Here is a 16,507-nt window from a genome sequence, read left to right as displayed (position 1 = left end):
GTTGTTTTTCAAATGGAAAGTGAACTAGAAAGTTACTTCGATATGTCCATACAACTGATATACAACTCAAAACAATGAACTTGGAATACCACAGGGGTAATAACTTACAGTACAACAAATTATAGCACAATAACACACACTACATAAAAGATACTGTACAAGACCAAAGAAGTTAAAGTCGTATTGATGCTGGGACAAAACTGTTGAGGGCTCTATTTGTCAGGTAAAATAACCCGTTGATTGTGTTGATGCAAATCCTACGTACTGTAGGCTACTCATTATCGAGGGGGTGTGGACCAACCTATTAACTGCTCCTTCTTGTATTATATACAGTGTCTCTGACAACTTTCAACGATAATAAAAAATGATTCGAACTCATTAGAGAGAATAAACTATGCTCAAAGTTCACTTTTTGAATGTGGAGTTAGGTCTAAATAACTATGATAAAAGTACACTCATACTTTGATAAACTTCCTGGCTGCATCAGACAACCAGGTGAAGAGGAAACAAAAATAACAGCCACACCTTTTCACCTGACATGCCGTCTCCGAGAGTAGCTCGGCACAAGGCGTTTTGAGGCGTCACTCAGTCACTCACTGATCTCTACACCTGGATGGTATACGTAGACAGTGTGATACAATACTTCATCTTCTCCTGGCATTTTGGATACCAAGGTAAGTTTGATAACTTGGCTTGGAGGAAGAACTATTCATTATACTATGTCATCACTTTGACTGGTTATGTGTAACTGTTACTCTAAATAGAGCATTGTGAGTAATCATAAAAATCATACGGAATCTTGTACTTTACCTTGATAAACTATTTGTTACGTTAATTTGTTTTTTTTTATTTTTGTATTCTTTGATTAAAGATGACTTTGCATATTATGTTATAGTTGAATAAGTGACCAGAGATGTTTTTGTGACAAGAATAAGGAAGTTAGTGAGGCATGAGTCCTAGTTAATGATTGGTAGGATTTTAGACTATGATATGAGTTTTATGTGATAACATGGTTGAATGGTTTGGTATTGTCCAAGGCATTGTTGGTCATTGTTTGAGACATAGTATTCACAGGGTAGCACAAGTGTGGTTTGTTCAAAAAGAGGGGGAAATTAAAAAAGTATTGCATCTATAATTATGTTTATAAAATGAGGAAAATGTGAGGTTATAAAATATTTGTACAAAAACCAACACTTCTGGAACATTCCAGACGGATCACACAGTAATTCCCAACAAAGCACGCAAAAGACAATCTAGAAATGTACAAAAGTACATTAACTTAGCCTTATTCTAAAATGGATTAAATAAATGTTTTTCCTCAGCAATCTACATACAATACCCCATGCCATCGACAGGTTCCCATGCCTCAGCCGGCTCAACAGGTTCCCATGCCTCAGCCAGCTCGGCTGGTTTCAGCGCCTCGCGTGGCTTTACAAGACTCGACTGAAGGTCACCCAGTACCAGTTAAAAACATTAATGGAAGTATACAGTGCATTTGGAAAGTATTTAGACTCCACATTTTGCTACATTACAGCCTTATTCTAAAACTGATTAAATACATGTTTTTCCTTAGCAATCTACACACAATATCCCATAATGACAAAGCGAAAACACTTAAAAAAAAAAAATGTATTAAAAATAAAAGATTGAAAAACTATATTTACATAAGTATTCAGCACCTTTGCTATGAGACTCGAAATTTAGCTCAGGTGCATTCTGTTTCCATTGATCATACTTGAGATGTGTCTACATGCCACGTGTACTCCTGCTCCTCCTCTCTGGTGCTCGTTGTCTCCAGTTTACTCATTATTACACACTGTCACCATCGTTATGCGAACTTGCGCCTCATGAGGCTCACCGGTACTCCATCACCTTCCTGATCACCTCCCTATATCTGTCACTCCCTTTGGTGAGGCGTTATTCTTTCTGTTTAAATGTTTCATGTCTGTACACTTCTCGTGTTTCTTGTGGTGGTCCATGTTTGTTTGTTTATTTATTAAATGTACTCCCTGTACTTGCTTCCCGATTATTAGCTACATGTTACAGAATAACGCTTCATCTGGCTATGCAGGTTCCTGCGCCACAGCAGAAGCGATCGGCCCGCTCCTGGTCATCGGGACCACGTGTCAGGGAGGGGGTACTGTCACGTCTACTCCTATTCCCCCTCTCCCGCGCTTGACGTCGAAGTTTACTCGTACTGTCACGTCTACTCCTGCTCCTCTTCTCTGGCGCTTGTTGTCGACAGTTTACTCATTATTACTCACAACTGTCACCATCGATACACACGCCTCATGAGACTCGCCTGGACTCCATCACCTTCCTGATTACCTCCCCTATATCTGGCACTCCCCTTGGATCTTTCCTCAGGTGTTATTGAATCTGTTTCGTGTCTGTACGCTTTTCGTGTTTCTTGTTTTGTACTATGGTCTATTTATTATTACATTTGCACTCCCGGTACTTGCTTCCCGACTCCCAGCATACACATTACACTACAACTTCATTGGAGTTCACCTGTGGTAAACTCAATTGATTGGACATGACTTGGAAAGGCAGATATCTGCCTATATAATGTCCCACAGTTGACAGTGCATATCAGAGCAAAAACCAAGCCATGAGGTTGAAGGAATTGTCCATAGAGCTCCGTGACAGGATTGTGTCGAGGCACAGATCTGGGGAAGGTTACCAAAACATTTCTGCAGCATTGAAAGTCCCCAAAAACACAGTGGCCTCCATCATTCTTAAATCGAAAAAGTTTGGAACCACCAAGACTTTTCCTGGAGCTGGCTGCCCGGCCAAACTGAACAATCGGGGGAGAAGGGCCTTGGTCAGGGAGGTAACCAATAACCTGATGGTCACTCTGACAGAGCTCTAGAGTTCCTCTGTGGAGATGGGAGAACCTTCCAGAAGGACAACCATCTCTACAGCACTCCACCAATCAGGGCTTTATGGTAGAGTGGCCAGATGGAAGCCACTCCTCAGTAAAATGCAAATGGCAGCCCGCTTGGAGTTTGTCAAAAGGCACCTAAAGACTTTCAGACCATGAGAAACAAGATTCTCTGGTCTGATGAAAACAAGATTGAACTCTTTGGCCTGAATGCCAAGCATCACATCTGGAGGAAACCTGGCACCATCCCTATGGAAGCATGGTGGTGGCAGCATCATGCTGTGGGGATGTTTTTTCAGCGGCAGGGACTCGGAGACTGGTCAGAATTGAGGGAAAGATGAATAAATGTGATATTTCAGTTGTTTTCTTTCTTTATTTTATTTTTATTTTATTTCACCTTTATTTAAGCAGGTAGACAAGTTGAGAACAAGTTGTCATTTACAATTGCGACCTGGCCAAGATAAAGCAAAGCAGTTCGACAACATATAACAACACAGAGTTACACATGGAGTAAAACAAACAAGTAGAAAAATAAGTCTATATACAATGTGAGCAAATGAGGTGTGATAAGGGAGGTAAAGGCAAAAAAGGCCATGGTGGCAAAGTAAAGACAATATAGCAAGTAAAATTTATAAATTAGCAACAATTTCTAAAAATCTGTTTTTGGTTTGTCATTATGGGATATTGTGTGTAGATTGATAAAAACATTTTTTAATCAATTTTAGAATAAGGCTGTAATGTAACAAAATGTGTAAAAAGTCAAGGGGTCTGAATACTTTCCGAAGGCACTGTATATGGAGACTGTTTCGTTCCAAGAAAAAGGGTTAAATACATGTACATTTAAAAAATATGTTCTTATATCTCTCAGATACTTCAGAACGCTTCCTTTTGTTGTTTGGGGGGAGTCTCTCTTCCACATAGTGAATCTGTTATTCAATGTGTTTGTATGAGCTAATAGCAGTAAGACCAAATACAATTTTGAAAATATATTATTTTTTTTTATTCTTCAAGAGGTCTTTTAAATCAAATAGCTAAATGATCCTTGGTATGACCTTCTTCAAACAATTCCATATAGCTTAGTAGATTAGAGTCAGGTGTGTGTCAGCTAGTGCTGGGGCAAAAGTGTGCCACCAATCATCAGGCCCCTGAGGACTGCAGTTGTCCATCCCTGGTGTACACTGTGTTTGCTGTACATACTGTATACATCGTCATACAGGATAATCAGACTGTCCTCATGAAAGCTGAATTTATCAACAGCACTGAACAACACCTGATGTTAGCCTTACTTTCACTAGTGATGCATTTTACATTCTTTGTTCCCTGGTGTATTGTCATATAAGATAGTTAATGTGCTTGCTGAAAATAATTAATATGTCACCAGCTCTAGCGCTTAACGCTAGAAAAGCATGGCCTCCTTGGACCCCCTTCGGCCATCCTTTGAAAGTCAATATAACAGTCTAATGAATACATTTAATATATCCTATCATTTAATTGTGTTTATGGAGGTCTTAGGTTACATTAGAATATGAAATAAAATGTATATGAAAGAACACAATAGCATGTTCATTTGTTTGTAGCTGCAGGCTATATGTACAAATGAAAAAAACACTAAAACCCCACAATTCAAGTGTTAAAATCAATTAAATAAACACTGTCACAAAGATAATTAATTTGTTAAGGACAGGTCTTAAGGAGCATCATGATTTTAATTGAGAATGCATTTCAAAAGAACAGAACGGCATATTTTCTATTGAAATATATTACTATACTTTGAGTGTTGAGTTCATGTGGAGAGGCATGGATGGCATCACTGTAATTCAGAGTTGTTGGGTTAAATGCAGTAGAAACATTTCAGTTGAGTCATTCTGTTTTAGGTATCCCCTTTCCCTTTAATTTTTCTAAAAAGTTATATCTTCAAATATATAGTAGCTCAAGGGGTCATTTTTAAGAGTTGCGTGGCAAGGATAAGTGATTGGGAACTACATAATCTGCTCTTTCTGATACTATATAGACATCAAATCATCTTACCAGCTTGTGATTTGTAGGAAAATTGTCACGACTCCTGCCGAGGGTGACTCCTCTCCCTGTTCGGGTGACGCTCGGCGGTCGTCGTCACCGGCCTACTAGCTGCCACCGATCCCTTTTTCCTTTTCTGTTGGTTTTGTCTTTATTATTTGCACCTGTATTCTATTAGCCCGTTTCCCCACCTGTTCTGTGTGCGGGCTTATTTTCGTTCTTTCACTGTGTGTCGTGTCGTGGAACGTGTTTTGAGTCGTTGTATTTTTATTACGCCCTGTTGTATTTTGGGTGTATACTCTTGATGGTGCGTTTAATAAAAGCACTATAGTATACGCTATTGGTTCCTGTGCCTGACTCCACACCCACAACGTCAAGCGTTACAGAAGCCCGCACCTTAAATATGGAGTCAGCAGGATCAGCCGCCACCCCTCTCCCCTCGATGGAAGAACGGGTCCTCCACCACACCACCGTACTCCATCGAATTGGGTCAGTGATGGACCAAATGATGGAGAGGATGGGCCGATGGGAGAGGAGTGGTCTCCTCTCTTCACCTCCGACTCACCCGATGAGTTCACCTACTCCACCCCCTCCTACGTCTGGTTCTGGCGCACTTCGTCTTGCGCTCTCGAGGGAGTACGATGGAGCAGCAGCGGGGTGCCAGGGGTTTCTGCTTCAGATTGACTTATACCTGGCTACCGTGAGGCCAACTCCCTCGGGAGAGGAGAGTGTGAGCCTCCTCGTCTCCTGCCTGACGGGCCGAGCGTTGGAATGGGCCAACGCTGTCTGGAATAGCCCCAACTCAGCGAGGGAGAACTACCCTGAGTTTACCCGCCGTTTCCGGGCCGTATTCGATCACCCTCCAGAAGGCCGGGCGGCGGGTGAGCGACTGTTTCATCTTAGGCAGGAGACGAGGAGCGCTCAAGACTTCGCTCTGGAGTTCCGGACCTTGGCTGCGGAGGCCGGGTGGAATGACAGGGCCCTAATGGATCATTACCGGTGCAGCCTCCGAGAGGATGTCCGCAGGGAGCTAGCGTGTCGGGACACTACACTCTCCCTGGATGAACTGATTGACATGTCCATCCGACTGGACAATCTGCTGGCTGCCCGCGGGCGTTCAGAAAGGGTCCTTTCAGTTCCACCTCCTAGCCATCCCATTCCCATTCCCATGGAGCTAGGAGGGGCCGCATCTAGGGGACCCGGAGGAGGGCGCTCCTCCTGCACCAATTGTTGTCGCTGAGGACACACGGTCGACCGGTGCTGGGGGGGTCCCTCTGGGAGTCGAGAGGGCAGGCAGAACACTCCTCGTTCACCCCAGGTGAGTCAGCACCAAACTCACCCAGAACCCTCTGTTGGTCACATGTTTGTTTTAATTTTTTCCTTGATTTTATTCCCTGTTCCCAGCATAAGGCGCTAGTCGATTCAGGCGGAACTTTATGGATCGCGGACTCGCCCTCAAGCTGGGAGTTCCACTGGTGCCGTTAGATTCCCCCTTCCCCGTGCACTCCTTAGATAGCCGGCCATTAGGGTCAGGGCTGGTCAGGGAGACCACGGTGCCACTGGACATGGTAACGCAGGGGAATCATAAGGAGCGAATTAGTTTCTTCCTTATCGATTCACCTGCATTTCCAGTGGTACTGGGGGTGCCTTGGCTGGCCAGTCACAATACCAAGATTTTGTGGAAACAGGGGGTTCTCCAGGGGTGGTCAGAGGACTGTTCAGGTAGGTGTCTGGGAGTTTCCATCGGTGCTATGTCGGTGGAGAGTCCAGACCAGGTTTCCACTGTGCGCATTCCCTCTGAATATGCCGATTTGGCTCTCGCCTTCTGTAAGAAGAAGGCGACTAAATTACCACCTCATCGACAGGGGGATTGTGCGATAAACCTCCAGGTAAACGCTGCGCTTCCCAAGAGTCACGTGTACCCATTGTCCCAGGAGGAAACGTTGGCTATGGAGACATATGTCACGGAATCTCTGAGACAGGGGTTCATTCGGCCCTCCATCTCACCCGTCTCCTCGAGTTTCTTTTTCGTGAAGAAAAAGGGGGGAGGTCTGCGTCCGTGCATTGATTATAGAGGTCTCAATTCCATTACAGTGGGGTTCAGTTACCCACTACCTCTCATTGCTACGGCGGTGGAATAATTTCACGGAGCACGTTTTTTCACGTAACTGGATCTCAGGAGCGCGTATAGTCTGGTGCGTATTCGGGGAGGAGACGAGTGGAAAACAGCATTTAGTACCACATCGGGCCACTATGAGTACCTCGTCATGCCGTATGGGTTGACGAATGCTCCAGCCGTCTTTAAATCCTTTGTGGACGAGATTCTCAGGGACCTGCATGGGCAGGGCGTGATAGTGTATATCGACGATATCCCGATTTACTCCGCCACCCGCGCCGAGCATGTGTCCCTGGTGGCAGTGCGCTTGGGAGATTGCTGGAGCATGATCTATACGTCAAGGCTGAGAAGTGTGAGTTCTCCAAACGAGCCGTCTCCTTCCTGGGTTATCGCATTTCCACCTCGGGGGTGGTGATAGTGTATGACCGCGTTAAGGCCGTGCGTAATTGGCCGACTCCTGCCACGGTGAAGGAAGTGCAGGGGTTCTTGCGATTTGCCAATTACTTCCGGAGGTTTATCCTGGGTTTTGGCCAAGTAGCGGCTCCCATTACCTCACTGCTGAAGGGGGGGCCGGTGCGTTTGCGATGGTCGACAGAGGCGGACAGAGATTTCACCCAGTTGAAGGCACTGTTCACTGATGCGCCTGTGTTGGCGCACCCGGACCCCTCCTTACCATTCATAGTGGAGGTGGACGTGTCCGAGGCTGGGGTGGGTGCTGTGCTATCTCAGCGCTCGGGTACGCCACTGAAACTCCACCCCTGTGCTTTCTTTTCTAGGAAGCTCAGTCCTGCGGAGCGCAATTATGATTTGGGGACCCGGGAGCTGTTGGCTGTGGTCAGGGCTCTGACTGTGTGGAGACACTAGGTTGAGGGGGCTAGACACCCTATTCTCATCTGGACAGATCACCGGAACCGGGAGTATATCCGGGCAGCTAGGAGACTGAACCCGCGTCAGGCACGGTGGGCCATGTTCTTCACCCGGTTCCAGTTCACCCGGTTCCAGTTCACAGTTCACGCGCTGTCCCATCTTTATGACACTGAGGATCGGCCCGTCGATCCTACTCCCATCCTTCCAGCCTCTAAGCTGGTCGCTCCGGTGGTATGGGAGGTGGACGCGGACATCGAGCGGGCGCTACAGGTAGAGCCTGCGTCTGCTAACTGTCCAGCAGGCCGTAAGTACGTCCCGCTTGGTGTTCGTGATCAATTGATTCGATGGGCTCATACGCTACCCTCGTCGGGTCATCCTGGGGTGGCGAGGACAGTGCTAGGCCTTAGGGGGAAGTACTGGTGGCCCACCTTGGCTAAGGACGTGAGGTTTTATGTCTCTTCCTGTTCGGTATGCGCCCAGAGTAAGGCTCCTAGGCACCTTCCTAGAGGAAAGTTACAACCCCTCCCCGTTCCACAAAGGCCGTGGTCTCACCTGTCGGTGGACTTTCTTAACGATCTTCCCTCGTCTCAGGGGAATGCCACGGTTCTGGTGGTGGTGGATCGGTTCTCTAAGTCCTGCCGTCTCCTCCCGTTGCCCGGTCTCCCTACGGCCCTACAGACTGCGGAAGCTCTATTCACCCATGTCTTCCGGCACTACGGGGTGCCGGAGGACATCGTTTCTGATCGGGGTCCCCAGTTCACGTCCCGTGTATGGAGGGCATTTATGGAGCGCCTGGGGGTCTCGGTCAGCTTGACCTCCGGTTATCACCCCGAGAGCAATGGGCAGGTGGAGAGAGTGAACCTGGAGGTGGGTAGGTTTCTGCGGTCGTACTGCCAGGACCGGCCAGGGGAGTGGTCCAGGTACATACCTTGGGCCGAACTGGCACAAAACTCACTCCGCCACTCATCCACTAACATTTCGCCATTTCAGTGTCTGTTAGGCTACCAGCCGGTCCTGGCACCGTGGCATCAGAGCCAGACCGAGGCTCCTGCGGTGGGGGACTGGGTGCACCGCTCCAAGGAGACCTGGAGGGCTGTCCAGGAGGCCCTTAAACAAGCAGGGAGACGGCAGAAGAGGAGCGCTGACCGCCACCGCAGTGAGGCCCCCGTATTCCAACCAGGGGACAGGGTTTCGCTCTCGACCCGAAACCTGCCCCTTCACCTGCCCTGCCGGAAGCTGTTTCCGCAGCGTGTAGGGCCCTTCAAAGTCCTGAGGAGAAGAAACGAGGTGTGTTACAGATTAAAACTCCCTTCTTATTATCGTATTAACCCCTCGTTTCATGTGTCTCTCCTCAGGCCGGTGGTAGCTGGTCCCTTACAAGACGGTGAGGTGCCGGAGGTCCCTCCGCCCCCTCTGGACATCGAGGGGTCCCCGGCGTATACAGTACGTTCCATTCTGGACTCTAGACGTCGGGTGAGGGGCCTGCAGTACCTCGTGGACTGGGAGGGGTACGGTCCGGAGGAGAGATGCTGGGTGCTGGTGGGGGACATACTGGATCCATCACTGTTGAGGGATTTCCATCGCCTCCATCCGGATCGCCCTGCGCCTCGCCCTCCGGGTCGTTCCCGGGGCCGGTGTCGGCGCGCTGCGGGAGCCGCGCGTCAGGGGGGGTACTGTCACGACTCCTGCCGAGGGTGACTCCTCTCCCTGTTCGGGTGGCGCTCGGTGGTCGTCGTCACCGGCCTACTAGCTGCCACCGATTCCTTTTTCCTTTTCTGTTGGTTTTGTCTTTATTATTTGCACCTGTGTTCTATTAGTGATTAGTTGGGTATTTAAGCCCGTTTCCCCACCTGTTCTGTGTGCGGGCTTATTTTTGTTCTTTCACTGTGTGTTGTGTCGTGGAACGTGTTTTGGGTCGTTGTATTTTTATTACGCCCTGTTGTATTTTGGGTGTATACTCTTTTGATGGTGCGTTAAACAAAAGCACTATAGTATACGTTATTGGTTCCTGCGCCTGACTCCACACCACACAACGTCAAGCGTTACAAGAATTTGAAAAAGTAACTTTTTGGCACACCGTTTACCTGCCTCTTTGTCAATTCCAAGCTGCAGCTGTTCATTGGATTCTTCATTTATAATTTAACAATTGATAATATTCTCACCCATCAGACTATTGTCAATTTAATCTTGTCTTTAGGCTAACTCTATTATTATATGTGGGAAATTAGTTTTGATATATATAGTTTAGTGTGAGGACAGACGCTGGGAGACGAGAAGCAAGTACAGGGAGTGAAGATATACTAGATAAACAGACAAGAAAATAAAACAAGATCAGCGTCTGGACGGGGAACAAAACAACATTAATGCAGACATGGTGAAGAAACTGAGGAAGTGACAGATATAGGGGAGGGAATCAATAAGGTAATAGAGTCCAGGTGAGTCCCATGAAGCGCTGATGCGCGTAACGATGGTAACAGGTGTGCGTAATGATGGGCACCTGGCACCCTCAAGCTCAGAGAGGGGGAGCGGGAGCAGTTTAGGTGCAGTTTAGATTGGCCATCATCAGCTGCGCAGGCTGACTTCCAAGGAATGACCTGCAGTGATTGAGGGGCAGGGGGAAAACTGACGTGCTCTTAAAACTGTTTTAATTTATAACACATTATTTTTGTCATATTAAGATTCTGACAACGACAGTGTGTTATATAGACTTATTTAGGAAAAGTTAAGGACGGGGGGACATTAAAAAGGTTTCTGTTTTGAGTCAACATGACGCTTTTGGCTCTCCTAGTGTTAAACCCCATGAGCTATCAACACTAACTCATCTTTGGAATATGCAGACTCCCTGTCAGCAGGTTACTTGAGAAAATATTTTTGATACTATTTATACTTTTGTACTACAGCCATATTTGCATAAATCGCAATGCATTAAAATGTCCATCAACTTCAATGGCAAAATATTTAAAATTCTAGAAGCTACTTCAGGCTATCCTAACTTCAAACTGTCTATAACCTTTACAATTTTAACCTTAACAATATGAATTAGCATACATTTGCATAAAACTTCCTTGATTTAATGCAAACTATAAGAACACATTGGAAGACATTTCAAATGTGACATTCTAAAAACTTTAGAGACACCAACCCAACTTTCACATGCTCAGGCTATATACGTAATACATTCAATCAATCTTTCTATCTAACTACTTTTTCAGCTATAACCAGTCACTACCATTATCATAATGTATTTCACGTCCATGGTTTTGATTGTTCTCTATTCTCTTTCAAAGGGTCAAGGTATGTCCACTCCGGCCTCTCAGGGGGTTCTACGGCCTGTTCTGATTGGCTGTTTTTTAGTGGCATGCTTCGTGGGAATATTCTTCATTTACTACAAACCCCAGATCAAGTTCCTTTCATGCCCTACTGACCAGGCATCCCACGAGGGGAAGGCTGGTTGTTCTCCTTGCCCTCAAGTAAGTATGGCAGGGAGCCACACGGGGCAAAAAACACACCATGCCCAGACAGCCATTCAGGCCGATGATGACGGAGTCACAGACACTATCATTTTAATCTGGATGTGGCCATTTGGTCAGGCCTTTGACATAAACTCTTGTGCCTACTTTAACATCAAAGGCTGTCACCTAACAGTGGATAAAAACCTTTACAGCAAGGCGCACGGTGTCATATTCCACCATAAAGACATCCATGGAGACCTGAAGAACATGCCCCAAGAGCAACGTCCATGGTTCCAGAAATGGGTGTGGTGGAATGGAGAATCACCGGCTAACACAAACAGGATTCCTGGTGTTGACCACTTGTTCAATTTGACTGCGAGTTATCGACTGGATTCTGATATCAAGGTTCCATATGGGTTGCTTGTCGAGGTAACCAGTGAGGATAAAATCTTTGAGCTGCCCAAGAAGGACAAATTAGTCTGTTGGGTAGTGAGCAACTGGAACCCAAACTACAAGAGGGTACAGGTGTTCAACGAGCTCAGTAGGCATGTCAAAGTAGAGGCCTATGGGAGACATTTTAGTAGATACCTAGAAAACGGAGACTACTCGAAGATGCTGTCCAGCTGTAAATTCTACCTGGCGTTTGAAAACTCCATCTACAAAGACTATGCTACAGAGAAGCTGTTCAACGCTATGAAGTTGGGAGCAGTGCCCGTTGTTCTAGGTCCATCCAGGGACAACTACGAACAATTTATCCCAGGGGACTCTTTCATCCATGTGGATGATTTCTCCTCTACAGAGGAGCTGGCAAAGAAGCTTCTCTTTCTCGGCCAGAACGAGGAAGAATACATGAGGTACTTCACCTGGCGAAAGAACTTTAATGTTCAACAAGGGTATTTTGGACTTGAGCACGCCTGTCGCTCATGTGATTACATTCGAAGAAATAAAGGATACAAAACTTTTAATAATCTAAATAAATGGTTTTGGGGCTAAGTGACTAATTTGTAGTGGGACATTTCCATGTAAAAGGACCCATAAACACCAACCTGTAAAGTTCAATCAATACAATGTATTATAATGCCATTTTTACATCTGCAGATGTCACAAAGTGCTTATACAGAAACTGAGCCTAAAACCCCAAAGAGCAAGCAATATAGAAGCACGCTGGCTAGGAAAAACTCCCTAGAAAGGCTGGAACCTAGGAAGAAACTTAGAGAGGATCCTGGCTTTGGTTGTGCCGGGTGGAGATTATAAGAGTACATGGCATTAAGGCCAGATCATTCTTCAAGATATTCAAACATTTATAGGCGACCAGTAGGGTCAAATAATAATTATAGTGGTTATAGATGTCCAGGACAATGTAGCACGACCGGTGAACAGGTCAGGGTTCCATAGCCGCAGACAGAACAGCAGAAAGTGGATCAGTAGCACGACAAGGTAGTCCATCCGGTGCACAGGTCAGGGTTCCACAGCCACAGGCAAACAGCAGATGCTGGATCAGCAGCACGACCAGGTGTTTCCCAACCCTGGTTCTCAAGTACCCCCAGCAGTACACATTTTCATTGTAGCCCTGGACAAACACACCTCATTCAACTCATTGAGGGCTTGATGATTAGTTGACAAGTTGAATCAGGTGTGCTTGTCCAGGGTTACAACAAAAATGTGTACTGTTGGGGGAACTCGAGGACCAGGGTCAGGAAACACTGACTTAAAACACAAGACCAAATCTATATCGATTGGAGTTGCTTACCAAGAAGACAGTGAATGTTCCTGAGTTACAGATTTTACTTAAATCTACTTGAAAATCTATGGCAAGCCCTGGAAATGGTTGTCTAGCAATAATCAACAACCAATTTGACAGAGCTTGAAGAATGTTTAAAAGAATGAACGGCAAATGTTGCACAATCCAGGTGTGGAAAGCTCTTAAGCCTTGTTCACAACGCAGGCCTTAATGCTCTAATCTGTTTTGGAGTACTGACTGTCCAAACAGCAGGTTACAGGTGACCAAATCAGATCTGTGTGTGTTCAGACAGAAGTCATTTGCTGATAAGGCTATGCTAGTTGTCATAGTAATGACGGGTGTGTGTGTGAGACCAGTAGTGTAGGCTGATTGGTGGTGGTGCTTCCTTTCACTCAGAAGTTGCATAGCAAGCTAAAGTGACGACAATGCCTGCCATGGCCGTTTCCCAGTTGATTTGAATGTTTAAAATCATAGTGTAAGAACACTTTTAAAGCCTCAAAGGATAAGATGATCCAACTTGTCAAACTGTCAACTGAGTAGCTAGCAAGCAACAAGATATGCCGAATAACAGTCTAAAAAGCACTTGAGGGCATATAAATCACAATTCACATGGCCATGAATCCGATTTGTATCTTTTTTTTTATTTTTTTTTGTATTATTTCACCTTTATTTAACCAGGTAAGCTAGTTGAGAACAAGTTCTCATTTACAACTGCGACCTGGCCAAGATAAAGCAAAGCAGTGCGACACAAACAACAACAAAGAGTTACAGATGGAATAAACAAGCGTACAGTCAATAACACAATAGAAAAGTTTACATACAGTGTGTGCAAATGGCTTGAGGAGGTAGGCAATAAATAGACCATAGTAGCGAAGTAATTACAATTTAGCAGATTAACACTGGAGTGATAAATGAGCAGATGATGATGTGCTAGTAGAAATACTGGTGTGCAAAAGAGCAGAAAGTAAATAAAAACAATATGGGGATGAGGAAGGTAGATTGGGTGGGCTATTTACAGATGGACTATGTACAGCTGCAGCGATCGGTTAGCTGCTCAGATATCTGACTTCAAACCACCTACGAAGGCTGTTCAGACTGAGGGAAAAATAACAGATTCAAATCGGATATGCAAATAAATAGGATTTGGGACACTTCATACCGCCAATGTGAACATTGCTTTAGAGACCTACCCAGAAAGTCACACAGCTGTAATCGCTGCCAAAGGTGCTTCTACAAAGTATTCTCAGGGATGTGAATACTTATGTAAATGAGATATTTCTGTATTTCATTTTCAATTCAAAAATAATATATTTGTCATTATAGGGTATTTTTTGTAGATTGAGGGAAAATATATATTTAAGAAATGTTGAACTTAAGCTGTAACACTATTTTTGTAAAAAAAAAATATATATATATATATATATATATATATATATATATATATAAATATATATATATAAGTCAAGGGGAATGAATACTTTCTGAAGACACTGGGCCCTTTCCAAATTTACCCCTGGACAGGGCCAACCCCACCCACTTTGCCAAAACACAACCCCCACACCAACATAGGGATAACAACAGACCACTAACTTACTACCTTGAGACAAGGCCAAGTATAGCCCACGAAGAGTACAGGAAGGATGGGAGAGCTCAAGCAAGCCAGTGACTCAGCCCTCGTAATAGTGTCAGAGGAAGAGAATCCCAGTGGAGAGAGAGGAGCCGACGAGGCAGAGACAGCAAGGGCAGTTCATCATTCACTCGCCTTCCATCTATTTCAGTTGGTAGAGCATGGTGTTTGCAACACCAGGGTTGTGGGTTCGATTCCCATGGGGGGCCAGCACAGGGAAGAAGAAAAAAAATGTATGCATTCACTACTGTAAGTCGCTCTGGATAAGAGCGTCTGCTAAAAGACGAAACTTTTTTTTTTTTAAATGTCCAGTGCCTTGCTGTTCAACCTTCGCACCCCTGGTACGACCAAACCTGACTGTTGAATGTTCTGTTTTTGCACACTGTTTGCATAGTTGTTTCATTGTTTGGACAGAATATACTGTGATTACAAATGTGAAATATCATGTAAATGTGTATCACACTAATGTCTTGTCATGACAGCAAAGGTAACAAGTTATAGTTACCCACATTTAAATCATTATCTGCCCAGATATCTGCTGATTCCAGTAATTCTGTTATTGTTTCAGGATAATAAACTGACAATACAAGAGCAATGGAATATTGCACTGAACAGGGTTTGACAGTGATGGATGGAAAAGAGGAACTCTGTTACCATAGTGTTCTTGTATTGTTAACCCTTGACAAAGAATGTGGTATTACCATGAAACAATGTTGAAGGTGTTTCTGAGCAAATAGTGTTTTGAAAAATATAACTTGTTAGCAAATAATGTAATGTAAAATAAAATAAAATCAAATTGTATTTGTCACATGCGCCGAATACATCAGGTGTAGACCTTACAGTGAAATGCTTAATTACAAGCCCTTAACCAACAAGCCCTTAACCAACAAGCCTAGACTTACTGCTTGCCATGCGGTAGCAGAGAGAACAGTCTATGACTGTCTATGACTGGCTCAGTTGGTAGAGCATGGTGTTTGCAACGTCAGCATGGTGTGTGCAACGCCAGGGTTGTGGGTTCGATTCCCATGGGGGGCCAGCACACATTTTTTTTAATTATAAATAAAAAATGCATGAAATGAAATGTATGCATTCATTACTGTAAGTCGCTCTGGATAAGAGCGTCTGCTAAATGACTAAAAATGTAAAAATGTAAAAAAAACTAGGCTGACTGGAGTCTGGCAATTTTTAGGGCCTTCCTCTGACACGCCTGGTATAGAGGTCCTGGATGGCAGGAAGCTTGGCCCCAGTGATGTACTGGGCCGTACGCACTACCCTCTGTAGTGCCTTATGGTCGGAGGCCGATCAGTTGCCTTACAAGGAGGTGATGCAACCGTTCAGGATGCTCTCGATGATGCAGCTGACCTGAAGACCCATGCCAAATCTTTTCGGTCTCGAGGGGGAAAAGGCATTGTGCTTCCCACTTCACAACTGTCTTGGTGTGTTTGGACAATGATAGTTCGTTGGTGATGTGGACACCTATGTGGACACCAAGCTCTCAACATGCTCATGTAATGTAAAATGCTACCCACATACATCCGGTAATGTATAATGCTACCCACATACATCATGTAATGGATAATGCGTCCACATACATCATGTAATGTAAAATGCGTCCACATACATCATGTAATGTAAAATGCGTCCACATACATCATGTAATGCAAAATGCGTCCACATACATCATGTAATGGAAAATGCGTCCACATACATCATGTAATGCAAAATGCGTCCACATACATCTTGTAATGCAAAATGCTGTCTACATGATGATACTGTTCTCTATTGTTAGAATTGGAATGGATGT

At 44.9% G+C, this 16,507-nt stretch overlaps 1 protein-coding gene across 4 annotated transcripts; it reads left to right on the top strand.

Annotated features, from left to right (window-relative positions):
* Positions 1 to 466: 466 nt before the first annotated feature.
* LOC106609585 (4-galactosyl-N-acetylglucosaminide 3-alpha-L-fucosyltransferase 9-like) lies at positions 467 to 15,504 on the top strand. Of its 4 annotated transcripts, none has more exons than XM_045722213.1 (3): positions 486 to 674; positions 9,239 to 9,356; positions 11,171 to 15,504. In XM_045722213.1, exon 3 carries the CDS (start codon positions 11,180 to 11,182, stop codon positions 12,326 to 12,328), a length of 1,149 nt encoding a protein of 382 aa, XP_045578169.1. In that variant the 5' UTR covers positions 486 to 674; positions 9,239 to 9,356; positions 11,171 to 11,179; the 3' UTR covers positions 12,329 to 15,504. The 4 variants fall into 4 exon arrangements, with proteins under 4 accessions (XP_045578168.1, XP_045578169.1, XP_045578170.1 ...); XM_045722214.1 differs by having other exon boundaries at positions 520 to 674; positions 9,239 to 9,326; XM_045722212.1 differs by lacking the exon at positions 9,239 to 9,356 and having other exon boundaries at positions 467 to 674.
* The last annotated feature ends 1,003 nt before the right edge of the window (positions 15,505 to 16,507 follow it).

Source organism: Salmo salar, chromosome ssa07, assembly GCF_905237065.1.
Source record: "Salmo salar chromosome ssa07, Ssal_v3.1, whole genome shotgun sequence".
NCBI lineage: Eukaryota > Metazoa > Chordata > Actinopteri > Salmoniformes > Salmonidae > Salmo > Salmo salar.
The sequence above is the reverse complement of the archived record's forward strand: the minus strand, read 5'-3'. Positions and strand labels throughout refer to the sequence as shown.